The sequence below is a fragment of the Microcaecilia unicolor genome, chromosome 6, assembly GCF_901765095.1.
Source record: "Microcaecilia unicolor chromosome 6, aMicUni1.1, whole genome shotgun sequence".
NCBI classification, from domain to species: domain Eukaryota; kingdom Metazoa; phylum Chordata; class Amphibia; order Gymnophiona; family Siphonopidae; genus Microcaecilia; species Microcaecilia unicolor.
In genome coordinates this window covers 176,445,258-176,466,634 of record NC_044036.1, presented here as the reverse complement: position 1 = coordinate 176,466,634, position 21,377 = coordinate 176,445,258, and the positions used below count along the sequence as shown (strand labels likewise).

Genomic DNA, 21,377 nt, shown 5'->3' with positions numbered 1-21,377 from the left:
GCCTTCAGAGACTGAGTTCCTTTGACTTGCTGGCCGTCCCTGCCAGCAGCCCCCAGAGATTGTGTTCCTCTTCAGGCTAGCCGTCCTTGCTAGCCACCTCCAGAGATTGTGTTCCTCTTCAGGCTAGCCGTCCTTGCTAGCCACCTCCAAGAGATTGTGTTCCTCTTCAGGCCAGCCGTCCTTGCCAGCCACCTCCAGAGACTGTGTTCCTCTTCAAGCTAGCCGTCCTTGCTAGCCACCTCCAGAGACTGTGTTCCGCTTCAAGCTAGCCGTCCGCTAGCCACCTTCAGAGACTGTGTTCCCCTTCAGTGCTAGCCGTTCTTGCTAGCTGTCTGCAGAGACTGTGTTCCTCCTCAGTGCTAGCCGTCCTTGCTAGCTGCCCTTCAGAGACTGTGTTGCTGACTACCAGCCAGGCCGGCCGTCACCCCGCGGTTCCAGCAGTCCTGCTGACCGCCTGCAGCTGGGGGCTCAACCCTTGGTGAACGGCGGTCGCCGCGGGTGAAGATTCGGGGTGCGCGGCTCTCCTCGTAGGTCTTGCGGGGCCTCAGGGAACCTAAGGGCTCACCAATAACCGAAACAGGACAAAAGGTATCATCTTATTTTCCTTACCATGTTTTATTTTGTGAACTAACACTGCTACCACACCTCTCTACTCAAGATGATTAGTTTTTCAAGGTAATCCACCTTCTTCAGATTGGAAATAAGCAAATGTTGACAAATATCAGAATATATATGTGAAACAAACGCATTCCAATGACAGTCTTACAGGAAGAGGATGAAGTGGGTTAGGTGAGAAACGGGGAGAACTGGGCGGGTGAAAGACAGGGAGAGATGGATGTCTGCTAAGAGAGTGGCAAAGCAGTATAATTTTATGGTTTATAGTGAGCTAGAAAGTGGAGGAGTAGCCTAGTGGTTAGTGCAGCGGACTTTGATCCTGGGGAACTGGGTTTCATTCCCAGTGCAGCTCCTTGTGACTCTGGGCAAGTCACTTAACCCTCCATTGCCCCAGGTACAAATAAGTACCTGTATATAATATGTAAACTGCTAAAAGGTGGTATATCAAGACCCATTCCCCAGATTGTTGTTAAGTTCTGTTGGGTGTCAAAATATTTCATCATTTTGACTTCAAAGGTCTTACGTTCCTGGATTGTCTTAAAATTTCCTTTTAGTATTGATGCAGTGTTCTGGTTTTGTAAAGTGCTGTCCCCTAGAGGTGGCATTCTGGTTGGCATTGGAATGTTTAACATTGTGTCTATGTAAATTGAGCCTCATCTTTAGCATCTGGCTTGTTTCTCCAATATAGTACCCTTCTTCGCACTTTTTACATTGAATGATATAAACCACATTTGAGGATGAGCACGTGAAGGATCCGCTTATGCTGAATGTTTTTCCCATGGGAGTGATTCTGGGAACCTGTGAGATGTGTTGGCACAGTTTGCAGCTAGGTATATTGCAGGGACATGTGCCATTCTCTTCTTTTTAAGCTTGAACTGGCAGTTTGCTTTTCACTCATTTCTGTTTCAAATTAAGTGGCTGTCTGAAGGCCAGCACTGGTGAACTAACACACCTTCAACACTACTTTACTCACCAATAATTGACAATTACATGCATAAGCGCTAGGTGCTATTCAGTCAACAGGGCAGTTAAATTGCTTAGCAAGCAACTGTCAGAGGAGGTGTACATGTGGGTAGAGCAGGAGGGTGTCATGGGCATGTTACCAAATGACACACCCAACTTCTAGAATACTATTAGCTGCACACATTGCATGGGTGCACTTAGATTCAAAAACACACCTTCCTACCTTGTGTACAACGTGTTTGAAAGCAACAATGGCGTCCCCAAGGTGAAAAAATAATAACAACAAAAAATGTGGAGAAAAAAAAGACATCAGATCCCACGGAAACACCTCTTTGTCAAAGGACACACCTTTTGTATAATGAGGGAACCATATCAGTCATGTGTCTTCAAAAAATTGTGGTAAAATTGTTTTGTGGAGTTTTTTTTTTGAAGACACATGACTGATATGGTTCCCTCATTATACAAAAGGCGTGTCCTTTGACAAAGAGGTGTTTCCGTGGGATCTGATGTCTTTTTTTTTCTCCACATTTTTTGTTGTTATTTTTTCACCTTGGGGACGCCATTGTTGCTTTCAAACACGTTGTACACAAGGAAGGAAGGTGTGTTTTTGTTTGATAATAGATTCTACCTATTCCGTTGGATTACTGCACTTAGATTCACCCATTTATGCCAGCCATTGACCTGTTATAAGTAGGGGTGCCTAATTTTTGGTGCCCCAAAATGGCTTTGTGCTACTATTGTATAATTGCTTCTTGATGTACCATCTTATCATACGGTACAGCTGGAAGAATACAGATCTTCTGGTTTTTTATATTATAGGCCCTAAACTTTGGAAAACGTGCCAATTGAGCTTCGTACATTGCAAAGTATAACACAATTTAAGAAAGAACTAAAATCCTGTCCTTTCCTTCAAGCATATGGGTCAATAGCAATTATACAATAGTAGCACATCACCGCAGACACCCAGGCCAAGGTATCGGCCTGCCTATCCGACATTGCTCCCTGGATGTCCAACTGCCACCTGAAGCTGAACATGTCCAAGACCGAGCTCCTCGTCTTTCCACCTAAGCCCACTTCTCCTCTTCCCCCACTCTCTATCTCAGTTGATGGCACCCTCATCCTCCCCGTCTCATCTGCCCGCAACCTCGGGGTCATCTTCAACTCCTCCCTCTCCTTCTCTGCGCATATCCAGCAGACTGCCAAAACCTGTCGCTTCTTCCTTTTCAACATCAACAAAATTCGCCCTTTCCTCTCTGAGCACACCACCCGAACTCTCGTCCACGCTCTCATTACCTCTCGTCTCGACTACTGCAACTTGCTCCTCACTGGCCTCCCACTCAGCCATCTATCCCCCCTTCAATCCATTCAGAACTCTGCCGCACGTCTCATATTCCGCCAGAACCAATATACTCATATCACCCCTCTCCTCAAGTCGCTTCACTGGCTTCCGATCAGATACCGCATCCAATTCAAGCTTCTCCTCCTTACTTACAAATGCACTCACTGTGCTGCTCCTCACTACCTCTCTACCCTCATCTCCCCCTACGTTCCTGCCCGTAACCTCCGCTCACATGACAAATCCCTCCTCTCAGTACCCTTCTCCACCATTGCCAACTCCAGGCTCCGCTCATTTTGCCTTGCCTCACCCTATGCCTGGAACAGTCTTCCTGAATCCCTATGCCAAGCCCCCTCCCTACCCATCTTCAAATCCTTGCTTAAAGCTCACCTCTTCAATGCTGCATTCGGAACCTAACCTTTCGAACATATAGGTTGCCCCAATCTGTCTGACCTATCAGATTAACTGTACATTTGTCTTTTAGATTGTAAGCTCTTCGAGTAGGGGCTGTCCTTCCATGTTAAATTGTACAGCGCTGCGTAACCCTAGTAGCGCTTTAGAAATGTTAAGTAGTAGTAGTAGTAATAGAATAATGAAGATTTTATTTTAATTCACTGTATGATGTTTTGATTATCCTGCTATTGTTAATTATGATGATTTGATTTTGTTTTATATTTTTCTACTTTTGTAAGTTTTATTTTGTTGTGTTTGTATTTTGTTCTCCACTTAGAATTTTGAAGATAATGTAGAATACAGATAAAGTGTTATTGTTGGTAGTGTTAGGAGACTAGCAGCATGCTGAAGGCGACTGACAGCGGCCATCAGACATCAGATATGCCTGTCCTAACACAAGAGTGACCGGATGACCTCAGTGAGGAGGAGCTGCAGGACCTGCCTGCGCAGAGTTCTCCTGTTATTTTGTTATTATTATAATGACTTAGACATGCCCTTAAGTCATTATAGAATTGGCACTAAACATGTCCCTTTGTAGCACCTAAAATGGGGTGCCAATTTGGAGAATTGCCACCATAGTCTTTATTGTGAATGACAAACGGAAACCTGCTTTACTATCATGCTAATGTTTTCCAGAAAAAACTGCAGGCGTGTTCCATCTGCAGTCACCAAAAGGCAAGTACAAATTCACCTACGACGAGGCTGTCGCTGGCTGTGCTGCTGAGGGAGCTTCACTAGCAACGCTGAAACAGCTGGCCGCTGCCCAGCAGGTACAGAGAAACCAGATTTCACCTTGCATCTCTTTTCAAAATGTCACCCATTGTTTTATGCCAAGAACTTCTGCATGGAGAAAGCAGGTGCAAACCTCTGTAAGCAAACATTTCCCTAGGCAGTAATCAAAGCAAAAGTCCCGCTGAGCATTGAGAAGTGCATGTACACACTCACTTTTGATGTCTTACCTCTAACTAGAACATGTGGAGGGTAATTCGCTTAGCATGAATTCACAGTGAATGGGCTATGTTGGCACTAACGCACAGCCAGCCGCGCTAGTGGCTTAGTAAACCCCAGCAATTTTATTGTCACCAAATTGCTTTCAGCTGATATATCTTAAGGAAGTACTGCTTATAAAAAATTCTATGAATATTTATCAATGTTGTTATCTTCCTTATGAAACTTGCGCAGTAAATAGTGAGGAAGGAGAATTTGACTCCCTGGAGAGTAGTAGCTTGAACCTGACTAGTCTCCTAGCAACATCTATTGATAATATTGCAAGGAGAGCTACCCTCCTGGTCACTTTTACTGTTTCCTGATGTAGCTCGCACTACGCAGCTAAGGAGGAAACTATTGCTTCAATTAAACTCAAAGGTTTTAGAAGGGGAGGCACTTTTTAAAGGTCACCTTGCAAATGTTTAATCTCCTGGCAAGGGAAGCAATATATCTTAGAATATAAGAGTTGCCATACTGGGTCAGATCATCTAGCCCAGTATCCTGTTTCCAACAGTGGCCAAGCCAGGTCACAAGTACCTGGCAAAAACCCAAATCGTGGCAACATTCCATGCTACCAATCCAGGGCAAGCAGTTGCTTCCTCATGTCTGTCTCAATAGCAGACTATGGACTTTTCCTCCAGGAACTTGTTCAAACTTTTTTTTAACCCAGATACGCTAACTGCTGTTACTACATCCTCCGGCAAAAGAGTTTCAGAGCTTAACTATTTATTGAGTGAAAATATATTTCCTCCTGTTTGTTTTAAAAGTATTTCCATGTAACTTCCTTGAGTGTCCCCTAGTCTTTGTACTTTTGGAACGAGTAAAAAATCAATTTACTTCTACTCGTTCTACACCACTCAGGATTTTGTAGATCTCAATCATATCTCCCTTCATCCTTCTTTTTTCCAAGCTGAAGAGCCCTAACCTCCTTTATGAACGGCACAGTTTTTATGCTTTTCGAGCAGTGCCGTTTATAAAGGAGCTGAAAGGTTTCTCTGATTCAACATTTTCCAGGTCTTTTTAAGCAAACCCCAACATTGGGAGAAGACCTTTCCTAAAGAATCAACAGCACTGTGCCATACAGGGACTCCTGAGGCAGGCCAGAGTGGCCGAAACACGATTCGTGTCGAGTCCATTTTTTTGAATAAACTCTTGCTGTGAACTTTTTTTGAGTCCAGTAGAAGTTTGATTGGCATCATCTATTTTGTCACCTTCGCTATGCCCTTCTCTTGGTTTTTCCATTATGGCGGTCTGCTTTCTTCTGTGTTTGGCGTTGAGAGCCAATGAAGCCAAGGTTCAAATCCCAGGGCAGGCCACTTAACACTCTATTGTCTCTGGTACAAACTTACCCCGCTGTTTACAAAACCACGCTAGCAGCTGGTAGTGTGCAAATACCTTCACTTTGAATGGGTTGTGTCAGCATTGCCATGCGGCTTAGTAACAGGGGGTTTCGATTTTAAGTCCACAAGGAACAGGGAACCACCTGCTGTTCTTCAATATAACTTGCCTTTAGTTACTACTGAAAAGGCTGAAAATAAACAAATCCATGATAGCCCTCCCACAAATGCTAGGAACTTCCTCAACAATTAATATACAGGTTTTACAGTTACTGTACATTAACTTTGGCAATTACCATATAGTAATTGCAAAACCTCACCACTCTTTTCGTAAGAAGGCTTTTGTTTACAAGGGATAAAGGCAAAATGAAAGTAACATGTGCGGAATGAAATGTGTAAAGATGTCTTCAAAACAGAAAAGTGTCTTGTGCAACATTTCTCTCAGTTTCAGGAAAGGTATATTAAGAATGAAATAGCTTATGTGCTTCCAGGGGGCACAGCAAATTAATAAACAAGGCTTTTTGAAGACAAAGTCATAGAAATAGTTACAAATCTCAATAATGCATGAACGTCTAGTGAGAGGGGGAAAACGAGTCCCCCTTCTTCCCTCCCTGTTGGCATGTGTGCTTCTCTTTCAAGAGACGGGAAATTAGCACCCCATCCATCTCTTCTTTGTACCAATAAACAGATGGGCTTCCATTTATGCTTGGTTGGTTGGCTCGATAACGGCACAGCAGGCTATCCAACAACATACCCTAACCCCAGCTGCGGCTCCAACCACGTTGGGATTATGGACTATAGGATCCGAAGTAACCTGAGTGAGACATGGGATGCTTTCTGCTTCAGAAATCAAGGTATTGTCTTATATTTTGTTGACCTTCCACTCAAATGAACTAACACAATATCCACATTACCCTTGTATCTGAATTAAATATAGGGAACAAGCAGAGTAAGTTGGGCCTAGTGGTTTTAGCAGTGGGCTGAGGAATAGGAAAACCTTCAACTCCTAATTCCCCACTGATTCTCCATGAAGCAGTGAATCCCCCCCCCCCAAAAAAAAAAAAATCAGACAGAAATCCCTCCAAACAGAGGTTTTTACACGCCAAATTACATCATACATACATTTGATTAGCTCCTCCCATACATTTCTAATTGAGAATATATTTTACATAAACAGTCCCTCTTGGCATTCAGTACTAGCAAGGGTGAGAGTACCCTTTACACCAAAAATTCCCAATGACAGCAGAGATTAAATTAATCTCAGGGGCTAGCAATTAAGTCGTAGGTGCAACTTTATTTTCCATACAGTTTTACGGGTAAGTTAGAAGTTGTTAGTAAGAGAATGCAGTGATAATATCAGATGCGATCAGAGAGTACAAAATAAAGGGCATCGTCGGCAGTTGGTGTGAGTTGTTGGAATGGGCTTCATAAGAGATCCAGAATTATAAGGCTTATATAGATGTTGGGAGAAAGGTGACAACATGGTTATTCATTCCAGCACGTGGAGGAGAGGAGGAAACACAATGATACAGAAGATATAGTTGGAACCTATAGAAAATGGGAAGATGATAGGGATGGGGAATGGGGGGGGGGGACGTTAAATAATTTTATGTTGTGATAAAGAATTATTGGTAACTTGACTTTGTTGTAGATCACCTCAGGTCTATGGTTAGAGACAATAAACAATATAGCTCATCTGTTTTTGTTTGAAGGAGCAAAATCAAGTGGAAATAGTCAATGATTCCATTGCCTTGATTTCCATGTTTTTTCTTCCAGATGTGCAATGCATCTGTCGCTATGGCTATGTGGGTGATGGAAACTATTGCAATGGGAACCTCTTGGAAGTTCTGGCTATCAGTTCTAACTTTTCCATCTTCTATTCGGTATGCATCAGTACTATAATCCAGTGAGTTCTGTTTAGGATTCCAAATTACAGCGAATAGAGTGTCTTTTGGATACAAAGAAACTGTAGAACTCCTTTTTCGGGAAATAAGTTTGGAGATTATTTTTGTTTTGTTTTATTTAATCTCTTGATATGCATTTTGTATTGAATTTTATGTATTTTATTGAACAACTGGAACAGGAAAGTAATACACAAATTTGCTTTCTATTTCTCCTCTCTCCCAGCTATTGTTGGATTATGCCAATGCCACAGAACAAGGGGATGAATTCCTCGACTTCTTGTCCAATGAAACATCCTATAAAACTTTCTTTGTACCATTGGACTCTGGCTTTAAAGAGAATGTGGTAAGGAACAGGAGAGGTAAACTTGTGCTAGATGTAGAATGACACCATAAACACATGGCTTTCTAATGTTACCCCGTGTCATCCTGAAAGTACATAGTAAAGATATTACATTTTATACAACATCATGTATGGATTTTATTAATTTGAATGACAGGAGGAAGATATGAAGTGTGAAAGAGGGCTATCCTCAAAGCAATTCCATAGGTAACTAAAAAGTATTCCACTTGTGTTAATCAGCTGGCTGAAAGGTGGCCTCCTTCATGGGCTGTTGCTTAGAATTCCGGCACTATAGCGAACAACACCTGGGAACCGTGCAGGAAAATAGCTCCCTGATGCTCAACACTAACTGCATGCAAATAATATGTGTACTGTCAGACCAAATGTAGGGGGGAGGAACGTGCCAGGCAAATGCGCACAAGAGTTTCACGGCAAGCGCAGCCCTTGTGCGCATGCAGCAGACAAACCCGGAAGTGAAGAATACATTGGCGCTATTCTTCAGTGTCTTTAAATATAAGCCTTTCAAATTTTTTTCACTGAAGGTTTATTTTTGAGCACAGAAAACAGGCGCCAATTTGTGGTTTCATTTTCGGCTTTGCTCAGATTTGCACCTGTCTCTCACTCCCAGCACTTAGAGGCTTCCAGGGGCTTCCTTCCACTTCCAAATTCAATCGAAACTGGTAGATTTTAAGGAGAAAATCATGGGAAATCCTCTCTTTAAACAACCTAATGCCAGCTCCGAACTGGGATTAGGTTTCCAACTGTCAGGACGTTGTTTTTTTTTTGTGCACTGTTCTCTGAGCACTGGGGTGGGAATAGGAAATTACCTCATTAACATCCGCTTGACTACTTTTAAATATTATTTGCACTAATCTTTGGTGCAAACTTTGTTCCCTGTGCTAGAGCCCTCTGAACATTCTAAGCAGATTAACGCCAGCACTAGTACAGAATTGCACATAGTATTTGAGGTGCGGTCGCACCATGGAGCAATACAAAGGCATTATAACATTCTCATTTTGGTTTTCCATTCCTTTCCTAATAATTACTAACATTCTATTTGCTTTCTTAGCCGCCAAAGCACCCTGAGCAGAGGGTTTCAATGTATCATCAAGGATGATACCTAGATCTTTTACCTGGTCGGTGACTCCTAATGTGGAACCTTGCATCACGTAGCTATAGTTTGGGTTCCTATTTCCCACATGCATCACTTGCACTTGTTCACATTAAATGCCATCTGCTATTTTTCACATCCTCTTGAGATTTAACAATGTTAGGAATTATTAGGAAAGAAATGGAAAACAAAAATGAGAATGTTATAATGCCTTTGTATTGGTCCATGGTGCAACCGCACCTCGAATATTGTGTGCAATTCTGGTCACCGCATCTCAAAAAAAAATAGTGGAATTAGAAAAGGTACAGAGAAGTGCGACGAAAATGATAAAGGGGATGGGACAACTTCCCTATGAGGAAAGACTAAAGAGGCTAGGGCTCTTCAGCTTAGAGAAGAGACAGCTGAGGGGAGATAGGTTAGAGGTCTATAAAATATCGAGTGGAAAGGGTAAATGTAAATCACTTGTTTACGGTTTCCAAAAATATTAGGACTAGAGAGCACGCACTGAAGCTACTAAGTAGTAAATTTAAAACAAATCAGAGAAAAAATGTCTTCACTCAATGTGTAATTCAACTCTGGAATTCAGTGCCAGAGAATATGGTAAAAGCAGTTGGCTTAGCAGGGTATATAAAAAAAAGTTTGGATAATTTCCTAAAAGAAAAATCCATAATCCATTATTAAGATGATTTGGGAAAATCCACTGCTTATTTCTAGGATAAGCAACATAAAATCTAGTTTACTGTTCTGGGATCTTGCCAGGTACTTATGACTTGTATTGGCCACTATCGGAACCAGGATACTGGGCTTGATAGACCTTCGGTCTGTTCCAGTATGCTATGTGGCTCTAGCTCTGGCGTTAGGTTCTGAGCATCAGCCCATCAGTATAGCTAAAAGCAAATACTGTGGTAGAATATCAAGAGGAGGCTGTCTTGGGGATGTTAAGTCAAGGATGTAAAAGCACACACATAGATGACATTTTCAAATTTTTACACATACTTATCGAGCGGCAATCCATCTGCATGTGAATAATTTGATGTTTTCGTGGAAATTAGAGTCTGAAATGGTTCTCAGAAGGGATAAACTAGGTCTAAAATTTGCAGTACAATTGGTGAAGGCAGATTCCTTGATTTTCAGAGTTTGAAAATATATTTATTTATTTAACAAATTTAGATTCCGCTCCATCTACAGTTCTGGGTGGGTTACAGAAAAAATATACACAGTACTTTATAAATATATCACATCCAATATTGTCATACAAAAACAAAGACAAAATTCATAAAAACAAGCTAACCATGGCAGCTATAACAATAGAGGAATCTAATCACCATAAACCTCTTGAAACAACGTTTTTAGTTCCTTCTTAAACTGAACAAAAGAAGTGATAAGGGGAATTTGTTCAAGAGCTTAGGAGCCATAATTCTGAACATAAATTTCCTATTAGCTTCAAGTCTACTAAGATGAAAAGAAGGAATCTTCAGTAAATCCTGGGAACCGGAACGAAGAGACTTGGCCGGTTGATAGATTTGTAAACAAGAAGCAAGAATAGGAGAAAACGTTTGATGCAATGCTTTAAAAACTAAACAAAGTATTTTAAATTTTATTTGTTGCTCTTTCGGTAACCAATGGAAACTCTTGAAAACAGGACTAATATGGGTGTACCTAGATGCGCCTGCTAGAATAAAGATAGTCAATGCAATTTAACTGGCGGGGGGGGGGGGGTAGGAATCAGAATCTGTTCAGTGTTATGTGGGACCTGTATAAGCTCCCACAGCCAGCTCAAGTATATTTAGCTCCAGATATTCAGTGCGGCCCAGCATTGAATATCCAGGGCTAATTCTGACCGCCACTTGTTAAATATTGATCGGATTAGTCTTCTGTTCAGCTAGGACATTTACTGCAGACTTATTTATTTATTTGCTGCATTTGTATCCCACATTTTCCCACCTCTTTGCAGGCTCAATGTGGCTTACATTATGCCGTAATGGCGATTGCCATTACCATAATGAGAAATACAGAATATTATTGCATTTAAAGTACAGAAAATCTACTATAATAAAACACACCCTCAATGTTCTGAGGACACTGACGTCACTGCAGGCACTCACACAACGGTTCGTAAGTTCATGGTGGTGAAGCCACAACACTCACCATGTCTGCATGCCCCGCCCTCACGTCACACGTGATGACGTCGAGGGCGGAACACGAAAACAAGGCAAATCAACGCACGGGGAGCAGTACTCCTCCCCGTCCAACAAATCCCAGCCGCAAACAACGACGTGCCCATCACCCCGGGCCCTTTCACCACATCGCCCCGCCCCTTTCAAGGTACCGGCCCGCCCCCGGTACCACACTCTTCCCCTCATCACCTTCCCTCCCCCATGTCACCTCCCATCCCCTTACGCCACTATCCCTGGTGGTCTAGCGGTACCTGTTCGCTCGGGCAGGAACGAAGGAACCCCCACTTTCCTGCCCGGAGTGCTGCTGCTAGCTGCCCGGCTGCATCATGTCTGAGTCCGGCTCTCGGCGAATCAAAATGGCCGCTGAGAGTTGAAGCTGCCTCGCGAGACTTCAACTCTCGGCGGCCATTTTGAAACACCGAGAGCCGGACTCCCACACGATGCAGCAAGGAAGCTAGCAGCACTGCTACAGGCAGGAAAGAGGGGGCTCTTTCTTTCCTGCCCCGACCGAACAGGTACCTCTAGACCACCAGGGAGACAAGCGTAGGGGGAGGGGAAGGGAGTCCATTGCCGGCTAGGGCCTGTTTCATCAGCGGCAGAAACGGGCCTTTTTACTAGTATAATATAAATTAGAAATGAATAGATATACCATTCATTTCAGGTATTTGAGAACAAGGATAATGTATAACATTCTATAATGTCAATGAGGTAAACAAAAAAAAAAAAAGAGTTCAGAGATAACTTCCATGTCAGATTAAGAATTTTGTATTGGGCTCGTTAACTGGCCTCAAATATGTTTCCACAAAGGGATTCACTTCTCAAATCTACAAGGCAAAGAAACAAAATTTAGATTAGACAAGTTCTTAAATATGCACTTTGTCCAAAGTTTTATCCATTAGGAAGAATACTTTTTCACCCAAGCTAATCAAGACTAGCTTGTGGGCCTTGTACTTTTGCTACTTTTAATGATTAATCATAGTCTGAATGTAAGTATATTCCCTTCATCTTGGAAACTTAATTCAACTACTTCTTAAAGGAAAATTCTTGGACACATCAATTTCTGCAAACTATTGCCCAATGTCTTAAAATATTGAAGAAAATGATTCTTTGCAGCTTCTTGCAACTTCATGAGAGAGATGTATGTACACTACCTCCACTGCATGAAAATCTCTCTCATGCATATTCATTGTGGATATCCTGAAAACCTGACTGGCTGGGGTGACTCCAGGACCAGGTTGGGAACCACTTGCTCTATGGGTATTGTGGTCCCTTCACCTTCTTTGACTGAGTCTATATCTAAAGGGAATTCCAATTCCTTTATGAATGTATTACCATTTTAGGAGTCAAAACGGACTCCTTATAATTTCGGCCTCAAACATCATCTGTTCTTAGAACGGGCTTCAATGCAGATCCATTCAGTTAAGCCCTTTAAAACTTTGGGGTAGATATTCAATAGAATTTAACCAGGTAGAAAGGCTCTTACCAGCCCCAGAGCATATATTCAGTGGCACTTAACTGGATTAACTACCACAGTATTATCCAGTTAGTGGTGTGGGGGCAAAGCAAGGTGGACTTATCTGGGAACTTGCCCAACTTTCAGTCTGCTAAATCAGGTAAGCACCTGGATAAAGTTAGAACAGCTAAAAGGCTGGCCTAACTTTATACAGGCTGTTATCTGGGCACTTATCTCAATGTCAAGAAGGAACCAAGGTTAACTTCCAGTGACTGGCCAGACCCAGATAGTCAATGCTGGTCCCCAGATTAGGCCAGGCATTAAATATCTGGATCAAATTCAGCCTGCAGTGGTCAAGCAGGGCCGTGCCAAGGGTCTCTGGCGCTCCCCTGCAGACTATCAGTTGGCGCCCCCCCCCCCCCCCCCCCCCCCCCCCGGTGTGGCACAAGATGCAAAGGAAATAGGAGCTGAAAGATGGAGTGCATCTTTATGGGATTGCTGAACAAATAAAGGGTTTACAACCACTTAGCTTTTCGTGCTTTCATGTTCACGAAATTGGTAATTAAATCTTTGATATCTAACTGGGCACATATATCATTCTCAATAGCAATCATGGCAAGGCTTACAAGCCTTTCTTGCAAAATACTTGATCGCAAATAATTTTTTATGATTTTTAACCATGAAAATGATCGCTAGCACTGACTCTAAAGTTTAGCAATTTCATTAAAGCAAAATGTATTTTCACATATCACAAACTCTTTACTCTTCCTATCCAAGGAGAATGTTTTATATAAAAACAAACACAAAAAAAAAGCAATCAGATTTTCACTTATCAGCTCTTCAAACACTAAACAGTCAGCTAAACTTCTTTGAAACTATTGTTGGAACCATCAGCCAATGAAATGGCTTTTAGCTCTAGATATCTCAGGTTACCTGATAATTATGCACACATCATTACAATCATCATGCCCTCCTCTCGGTGTACATGCTCAGAAAAACTTTGAACCACTTACAGATTCTAACAATTACACTATTTATTTTTTATTTCTCCCCAGTCTCACTTGCACACCTCCCTCCAAACCTGTTCTCTTTAATTTGAATGTTGTTCAAGCTCACCCTGACTAAGGAGTTCTTCCCACACCAAAGACATATATAGCACTCGTTGTATTCTTTCAAACAACTTCAGCAGAGCCTGCCTGCCTCAGTGAGCACTGCTACGTGAAGAGGGGAGGGCAGGGGAGAGAGGAGAATCACAACTTCAGGTAAAAGATTTTGCAACTGAGCGGACCTCAGGCGCCCTCCAGAGGTCGGCGCCCCCCTGCAGTGCTTACCTCGCTTACTGTGTTGGCACGGCCCTGGTGGTCAGTGCCCTTAAATTTGCTGACTGCCGCAGGCTAATGATCAGACTCTGACTTCTGCATTGATCTTGACCTTGCACCATTTACATTACTGCAATTCTTCATATAACAGATTGAGCCAGGCTTTCTTACACCCTCTACAATCGCTTCAGAACACCATGGCAAGGCTGATAGATAATGTTAACAAATTCCACCATGTTTCACCTATATTAAAAGCCCTTCACTGGTTGCCAATGAACCTTAGAAGTATTTATCATTCTGTCTATGGTATTACATACTGACTGTACAGTATACTTTTCTAGGTTATTTATCCTCTACCAATCTGCTCAACTAACTTACTCCCAATATTTGAATACTCCCATCTTCTTAGTTCTGCTTAGAGTTAATGAAAAACACATCCTTTTCTTTACATCACTTCTTTCGAATTCCTTTTTACCAGAATTAAAAGGGGAAAGTAATTTAGTTCAGTTTAAATCAGCTTTTTTTGTGTGAAGAATTTAGAGAATCCTGAGATTAAGACTGGGTTGAAAGCTTCAAGAGCAAAATTAATCTAATCTGATATTTGTAACCTACTTATTCCCTACAGAAGGTCCAAAGCTGTGTATAACCTATTTCATATGAGATCCTACAAAAAAATAACCCACTTGATATATAATACTTAAACTTTAATCTAACTTTTAATGGTTGGTCAAATAATTATTGAGTAGATATGTTTTCAAACTGCAGTGTACAAACAGTGGTGCTTCACGGCTACTGGTAAATATTCCAGGCAAGAACTGCTACTAGCATTTAAAAACAAAAATCCATTAAAAATGAAGAATGCTGCCATGTTTTGCAGACTAGCTTCTCTCGATGACAGTAGCTTCTAAACCCTCTCCTGGAGGCACATACATAACATAGTAGATGATGGCAGATAAAGACCTGTATGGTCCATCCAGTCTGCCCAACAAGATAAACTCATATGTGCTGCTTTATGTGTATACCTAACCTTGATTTGTATCTGCCATTTTCTGGGCACAGACCATAGAAGTCTGCCCAGCATTAGCTCCACTTCAGGGCACAGACCGTAGAAGTCTGCCCAGCACTAGCCCCGCTTCAGGCACAGACCGTAGAAGTCTGCCCAGCACTAGCCCCGCCTCCCACCACCGGCTGTGCCACCCAATCTCCGCTAAGCTTCTGTGGATCCATTCCTTCTGAACAGGATTCCTTTATGTTTATCCCACGCATGTTTGAATTCTGTTACCGTTTTCATCTCCACCACCTCCCGTGGGAGGGCATTCCAAGTATCCACCACTCTCTCCGTGAAAAAATACTTCCTGACATTTTTCCTGAGTCTGCCCCCCTTCAATCTCATTTCATGTCCTCTAGTTCTACCGCCTTCCCAACCGTGTTTCCAGGATTACCACAATGAATATGCATGAGATAAATTTGCATACATTGGAAACCTACTGTGTGCAAATCCATATTTATTGTGGTAATCCTAAAAACTATATTTCTGTACTTTCCTTTTCTGATATATAACGTAAACTACTTCATAATACCTTGATGTGCTTACTATTTCTCATTATCAATTTGTTGTACCTTTGGTTTGAAAGGCGCTATATCAAATTATTCAAGATACTAAGGGGCTCATTTTCAAAAGAGAAAAACATCCAAAAAGTGGCATAAATCTGCATTTGGACGTTTTTCTCACAAAAATGTCCAAATTAGTATTTCTGAGACATTTTTCTATCCAGCAGAAGTTCGTTCAGATCACAAGGGGACATGTCAGGGGAATGTTAAGGGCGGGATCTGGGCATTCATAACACTTGGATGTTTTCTGTCATAATGGAACAAAACAAGAGCATCCAGGGCTATAAGCTGGACTTTTTGATCTACACCTGTTTTATTAATGAATAAGCCACAAAAAAGTGCCCTAAATGACCAGATGACTACTGCAGGAATAAAAAAAAAAATGACACCCCCTTACTCCTTCAGTGATTACTAACCCCCTACCACACCACAAAGATGTAAATGACACAGTACATACCAGCCTCTATGACAGCTTCAAATGTTATGGCCAGCTCTATTAGAGCAGCAAGCAGGTGACCAAGGCCCATAATCCACTCTATTACAACTGTGGTGGAGTCATCCCCCCCCCCAAAAAAAAAAAAAACCCTACTGTACCCACATATAAGCAACTCCTGCAGCCCTAAGGGCTATTGTAGTGGTGTCTAGTTGGGTACAGGTTTTTTTGTCCACTGCAGTGCCCCCTAGGGTGCCCCACTGCTCTGCTGGGATACCTGTGTGGCCAGTCTACTAGGAAAGCTGGCTCCTCCTATGTCCCAAGGGCTTGATTTAGGATGCCTGTGTGGCCTGTCTGCTAGGAAAGCTGGCTCCTCCTATGTCTCAATGGTTTGATTTTGTGTATTTTTCAGTTAGACTTTTTTTTTTTTTTTTTTTGGAAAATGGTCCAAAAAGATAGACGTACCAAGCACATCATCTTCTAGGAAATGGTAATTTTCAAAGAAAAAAAGACATACATTTTTCTGACTTGAACATGGTCATTTTTACTACTTGATTTTTCAATGTTTTCAGCAAAATGTCCAAAGTCAGATTTAGACGTTATATCGAAAATGCCTCCCACATCACACTATTACTATTACAAATAAACATTGATCACTTACCAATGATTAGGAGATGTACTATGGTAAAAATCAAATGAAAACTCTCTCTCCACATAAATTTCAGTGGTTATCAGGAGACTGGGAGTTGATGACAATGGGAAAGTTAACTGAAGAAAGTATACCTCTCATTCTTTCAGTAAAGCATGGCACTGATTAATGCAGAAGTCGATTGATGTGTGATGCCAGTCAACTTCTCCTTATTCCTAGACCACCAGTGCAAGTATTGTTATCAGAGATACTTGGACAAATAGAGGTTTTACTTTATTTTTTTAATGTTATTTAAATATATGCTCAGCTTAACCTCAATAAAAATGTAAAGATGAAAAGAGATCACATATTCTGTGGAACCATGGTAAGTTCCATAGCAAAAGTCTGCATATTCTTCTGCATTGAAAGTTAGTATAAAGCCTGTGGGCTTTTGTAATAATAGACCTTTTAAATTTGTGATTTGTAAGATCCAGGACATTTTGCATATTAATATTGCAACTTCCATGACCCTGCCACTCCATTCCCCCCCCCCCCCCCCCCCCCCCCCCCCCCCCACCATATCCTAAAAACTGATTCCTTCTGCTAACTTGTAAATTTTAGGCTGAGTAAAACACAAACGTTTCTGGGTATATTAGAGGCCTAGGTTGTTGGTTCACTGGTTGTCCATGCTTTTGCCTGTGACCACCAGGGGAAGCTGTAAGCTAATATGTAAAGCAGTAAGGGGGTCTTTTACAAAGGCATGGTACCATTTTTAGTGCGCACTAAATGCTAGAGACACCATAAGAATCTGTTAGCATTTAGGTTTTTAGCGTGAGCTAAAAACGCTAGCATGCCTTAGTAAAAGGACCCCTAAAATACAGAGAAGGGAAGTATTGGGATGGCCAGATAGCAAGAAGGGGGATACCTGGAGAAGCACAAGTAGGAGACGAGAAAGAAAGTAGTGCTGTGGGTGACCTGGAGAGTTGGGGAATGGCCATATAGTTTTCACTGAATGCAGCTAGATATAAAATAAGCCTGTACTTCATGTGCTGTTTTGTTTTTCAGACTCTAACATGGAGGGATCTTGAGCATCATGTTTCTATGACTGACACCTTCCTCTCCTCTTTAAATTTGACTGATGGAAGTGTTCTGCCCTCCAGACTGGGATACAACCTCTCCATTGCAGACTGCACCTCTGTTAATTGTGCTGGACTTCCTGTAAGTAACATAGCACATGTGGAGGGGCATAATCGAACGGGGCGCCCAGGTTTTCCTGAGGGCGTCCTCGCAGGATGTCCCCGTGAAGGGGTGGGGAAACCCGTATTATCGAAACAAGATGGGCGTCCATCTTTTGTTTTGATAATACGGTCGGAGATGCCCAAATCTCAACATTTAGGTCGACCTTAGAGATGGTCGACCTAAATGTTGAGATGGTCGACCTTAGAAATGGTCGTCCCCAGTTTTCGGCCATAATGGAAACCGAGGGCGCCCATCTCAAAAACGACCAAATCCAAGTCATTTAGTCATGGGAGGAGCCAGCATTCGTAGTGCACTGGTCCCCCTGACATGCCAGGACACCAACCGGGCACCCTAGGGGGCACTGCAGTGGACTAACTGATGCACTAACTGAACAGAAAAAGCCCTTCCCTTACTGATCCCTTAGCAATTTGGAAAGGAACGGGCATGCATGAAGGAAATCGCATGCAAATGAGCTGCTCACTGTTAGCTCATTTGCACACAATTTCCTTCCTAAGGAGGGGAAGCCAAAGACGGCTTCACACATGCAGACAAGCTGCGTATATAACAGCCGTCTACAACATTAAATAAATTGCCATCTACAACCTTAGAAAAATACAAGTCCAGGTGAAAACGTCCAAGTGCTCATCAGGGACGTCTTTTTTTTATTTTTTAGAGCATGGATGAAGGACGTCCTTCGCTATGCCTCCGTCCCTGCAACTGCAGTTGAGGACGTCCTAAATGTGGATGTTTCTGTGAGAAGGACATCCATGCCTGCTATGCCTCCGACACCCCCTTTATTTTTCTGGATTTTGGATCACAAGTAGCAGCAGTGGGATTTCAACTGGCCACCTCTGGATTGCAAGACCAGTGCTGTAACCACTAGGCCACTCCTCCACTCCACTCTACTCCCTTGAAATTTGGTCGTCCCTGTGTGTGTGTGTGGGGGGGGGGGGGGGGGGCAGTTCAGGACGTTCAATCCTTCGCTATGCCTCCGCTGACACACACATACCTCCCCTCCCAGGGACCTGCATACTGTTGCGATGGACCCGAGAATGACGTTTCAGGCTGGCAAAAAAAGTTTTTGAAGTTGTTTTTTTCAGGGTGGGAGGGGGTTAGTTACCACTGGGGGAGTAAGGGGAGGTCATCCCCAATTCCCTCCTGTGGTCATCTGGTCAGTTCGCGCACCTTTTTGAGGCTTGGTAATAAGAAAAAATGGACCAAGTAAAGTCGGCCAAGTGCTCGTTAGGGACGCCCTTCTTTTTTCCATTATCGCTCGAGGACGCCCATCTGTTAGGCATGCCCCAGTCCCGCCTTCGCTACGCCTCCAACACAACCCTGGGAACTTTGGTCGTCCCTGCGACGGGAAGCAGTTGGGGATGCCCAAAATCGGCTTTTGATTATGCCGATTTGGGCAACCCTGAGAGAAGGACGCCCATCTCCTGATTTGTGTCAAAAGATGGGCGCCCTTCTCTTTTGAAAATAAGCCTGATAGGGTCTCAATCAATAAAGTTGAATTTACATATCTAATCAAATTAGTGGCACATGGGGTCATGTGACCATGCTTGGTACCAAACAGAAAGGATCTTTCACAGCATTCTGAAAAATGTATAAGGCTTACTCGTCAGAAATTTGAAGGTTGTTGGGAGATGGAATATTGGTCTGTAGTTGCCTGGTCTTGTTCGTAAGGTGATGTTTTATGAGTCAACAATTTCTCCTGCTGGTAGTATGGTGTTCAATTGGCTAACTTTTTTGTGCAAACTGGTCAGGTGTTTTATCTGGAATCTGTGAAGTTCATCACTTCCTGGTGTTGTCCAATTTCTGATCTTCTTTGCCTGTTTCTCAAGTAATACTAGTGGTGGTATTAAATTTTCCATATGGCTTCCAGTTAATTCAGCTTCCTTTGACCAAGCTGCCTCCCTTTTGCATTCCTTTGTTATTCCAAAGTTCTTTTCAAAATTTCAACAATTCTTTCTTTGACTTGTCAATATTGTTCACCATTGCAAGGGTCATATTAAATAATTGTCATTGACATTGCTATGGTTTGGTATTTTACAACTTCAGTTATTATTGCTATTATGTCTTCAAGTGTGAACTGTATAATACGGGTCCTACCTAAACACCTAGGAATCATAAGAGATATCAGTGCAAAATTGATGGGGTTACACTTCTTTATAATTTCCAAGTACTTTGGGAGTACAATTGGTATTACTACAAGAGCTCCAATCACAATTGGTATTATCTGGTTGATGGTGACATCATCTTACTTAGGTTGAGTGAAATTGGACTCTGGAGGTATAAGGTTCAAAAGGATTGTAATTGTTCTGCATGTTGGAGCGCCAGATGTGGGGTTCCACAGGGGTCTCCCTTACCACCATCTTACCACCATCTTACCACCTCCTTCTTCGTTGCTTGGGATCACTACTGGAAAAATTTTATGTCCCATTTTATATCTATGTGGATGATACTATTATGTTGTTCCCAGTAGTGGGTGATTGGGCCACTACATTGGCTTCAATAGTCTCTTGTGTAGGTCTGATTGAATGTTGGATTTCTTATAACCAATTACAATTAAACAGTGATAAGACTACATTTTTATGGTTGGGTCCTAAGGATGCACATGAGTCAATCATTTACTATTGATGTTAATACTTTCTCTTTTGTATCCTGCTCAAAAATTTTAGGGGTTGAGGTAAACAGTCTATTGACATTTTCCAAACATGTGACATTGCAGGCTCAGATGTCTTTTTTTATGTTGAAGAAATTGAGGGTGATTCATAAATATTTTGAAATAATTAGATTACTGGTTCAAGTACTGTTATTATCTAGACTGGACTATTGTAATGTCGTGTACATTTGTTGCTCTAAAACTTTAATTAAGCAGCCACAATTAGTCCAGAACACAGCTACTCAGTTAATATTCTCATCAAGTAAATATGAATCAGCTTCATCATTATTGCAAAGGCTTTTATTGGCTTCCTGTATATGTGAGATCAGAATTTAAGCTCTGTGTGTTAACAGTTAAGATTGTATATGGTAATGCTCCCTTTTATCTTATGGATTGAGTTACTTTATTACATATGAAAGCCAGAGTTCAAACCCGAAATCAAATGTTAGTGACTTTTCCTTCTATTAGATGGATTACTAAACGTAGGATGTTTGCATCTTCTCTCTATCGTCATGTTGCCTTTTTATGGAATGCGTTACCTCTTCAACTTCAGATCTTGGCTAATTAATATACTTTTAGAAAAGCCCTCAAGACATTTTTATTTACAGAAGCTATCTGCTTTGATTGTTAGTTATGTTAATATGAGATGATCTGTGATGTGATATGTATTGGGTTCTATCTTTTGGTAATCTGTTTTCAGAGATTGCAATCCACAATGAACCATTCATGGTATTTGCGGAATAAAAGCAGAGCATAACGTAATATAACGTAACATATTATCATCAATTATTTCCTCCAAGTCTTTC

The 21,377-nt window shown here is 41.9% G+C and overlaps 1 protein-coding gene across 2 annotated transcripts in view; it reads left to right on the top strand.

Annotated features, from left to right (window-relative positions):
* Positions 1-21,377, top strand: part of STAB1 (stabilin 1) — a 299,279-nt gene that overhangs the window by 262,903 nt on the left and 14,999 nt on the right. For both annotated transcript variants that reach the window (XM_030205497.1, XM_030205496.1), the window contains exons 61-65: positions 4,004-4,137; positions 6,380-6,545; positions 7,468-7,574; positions 7,819-7,938; positions 17,733-17,885. In XM_030205497.1, coding sequence (XP_030061357.1) covers positions 4,004-4,137; positions 6,380-6,545; positions 7,468-7,574; positions 7,819-7,938; positions 17,733-17,885 — 680 coding nt within the window. The remainder of the gene's footprint in view (positions 1-4,003; positions 4,138-6,379; positions 6,546-7,467; positions 7,575-7,818; positions 7,939-17,732; positions 17,886-21,377) is intronic.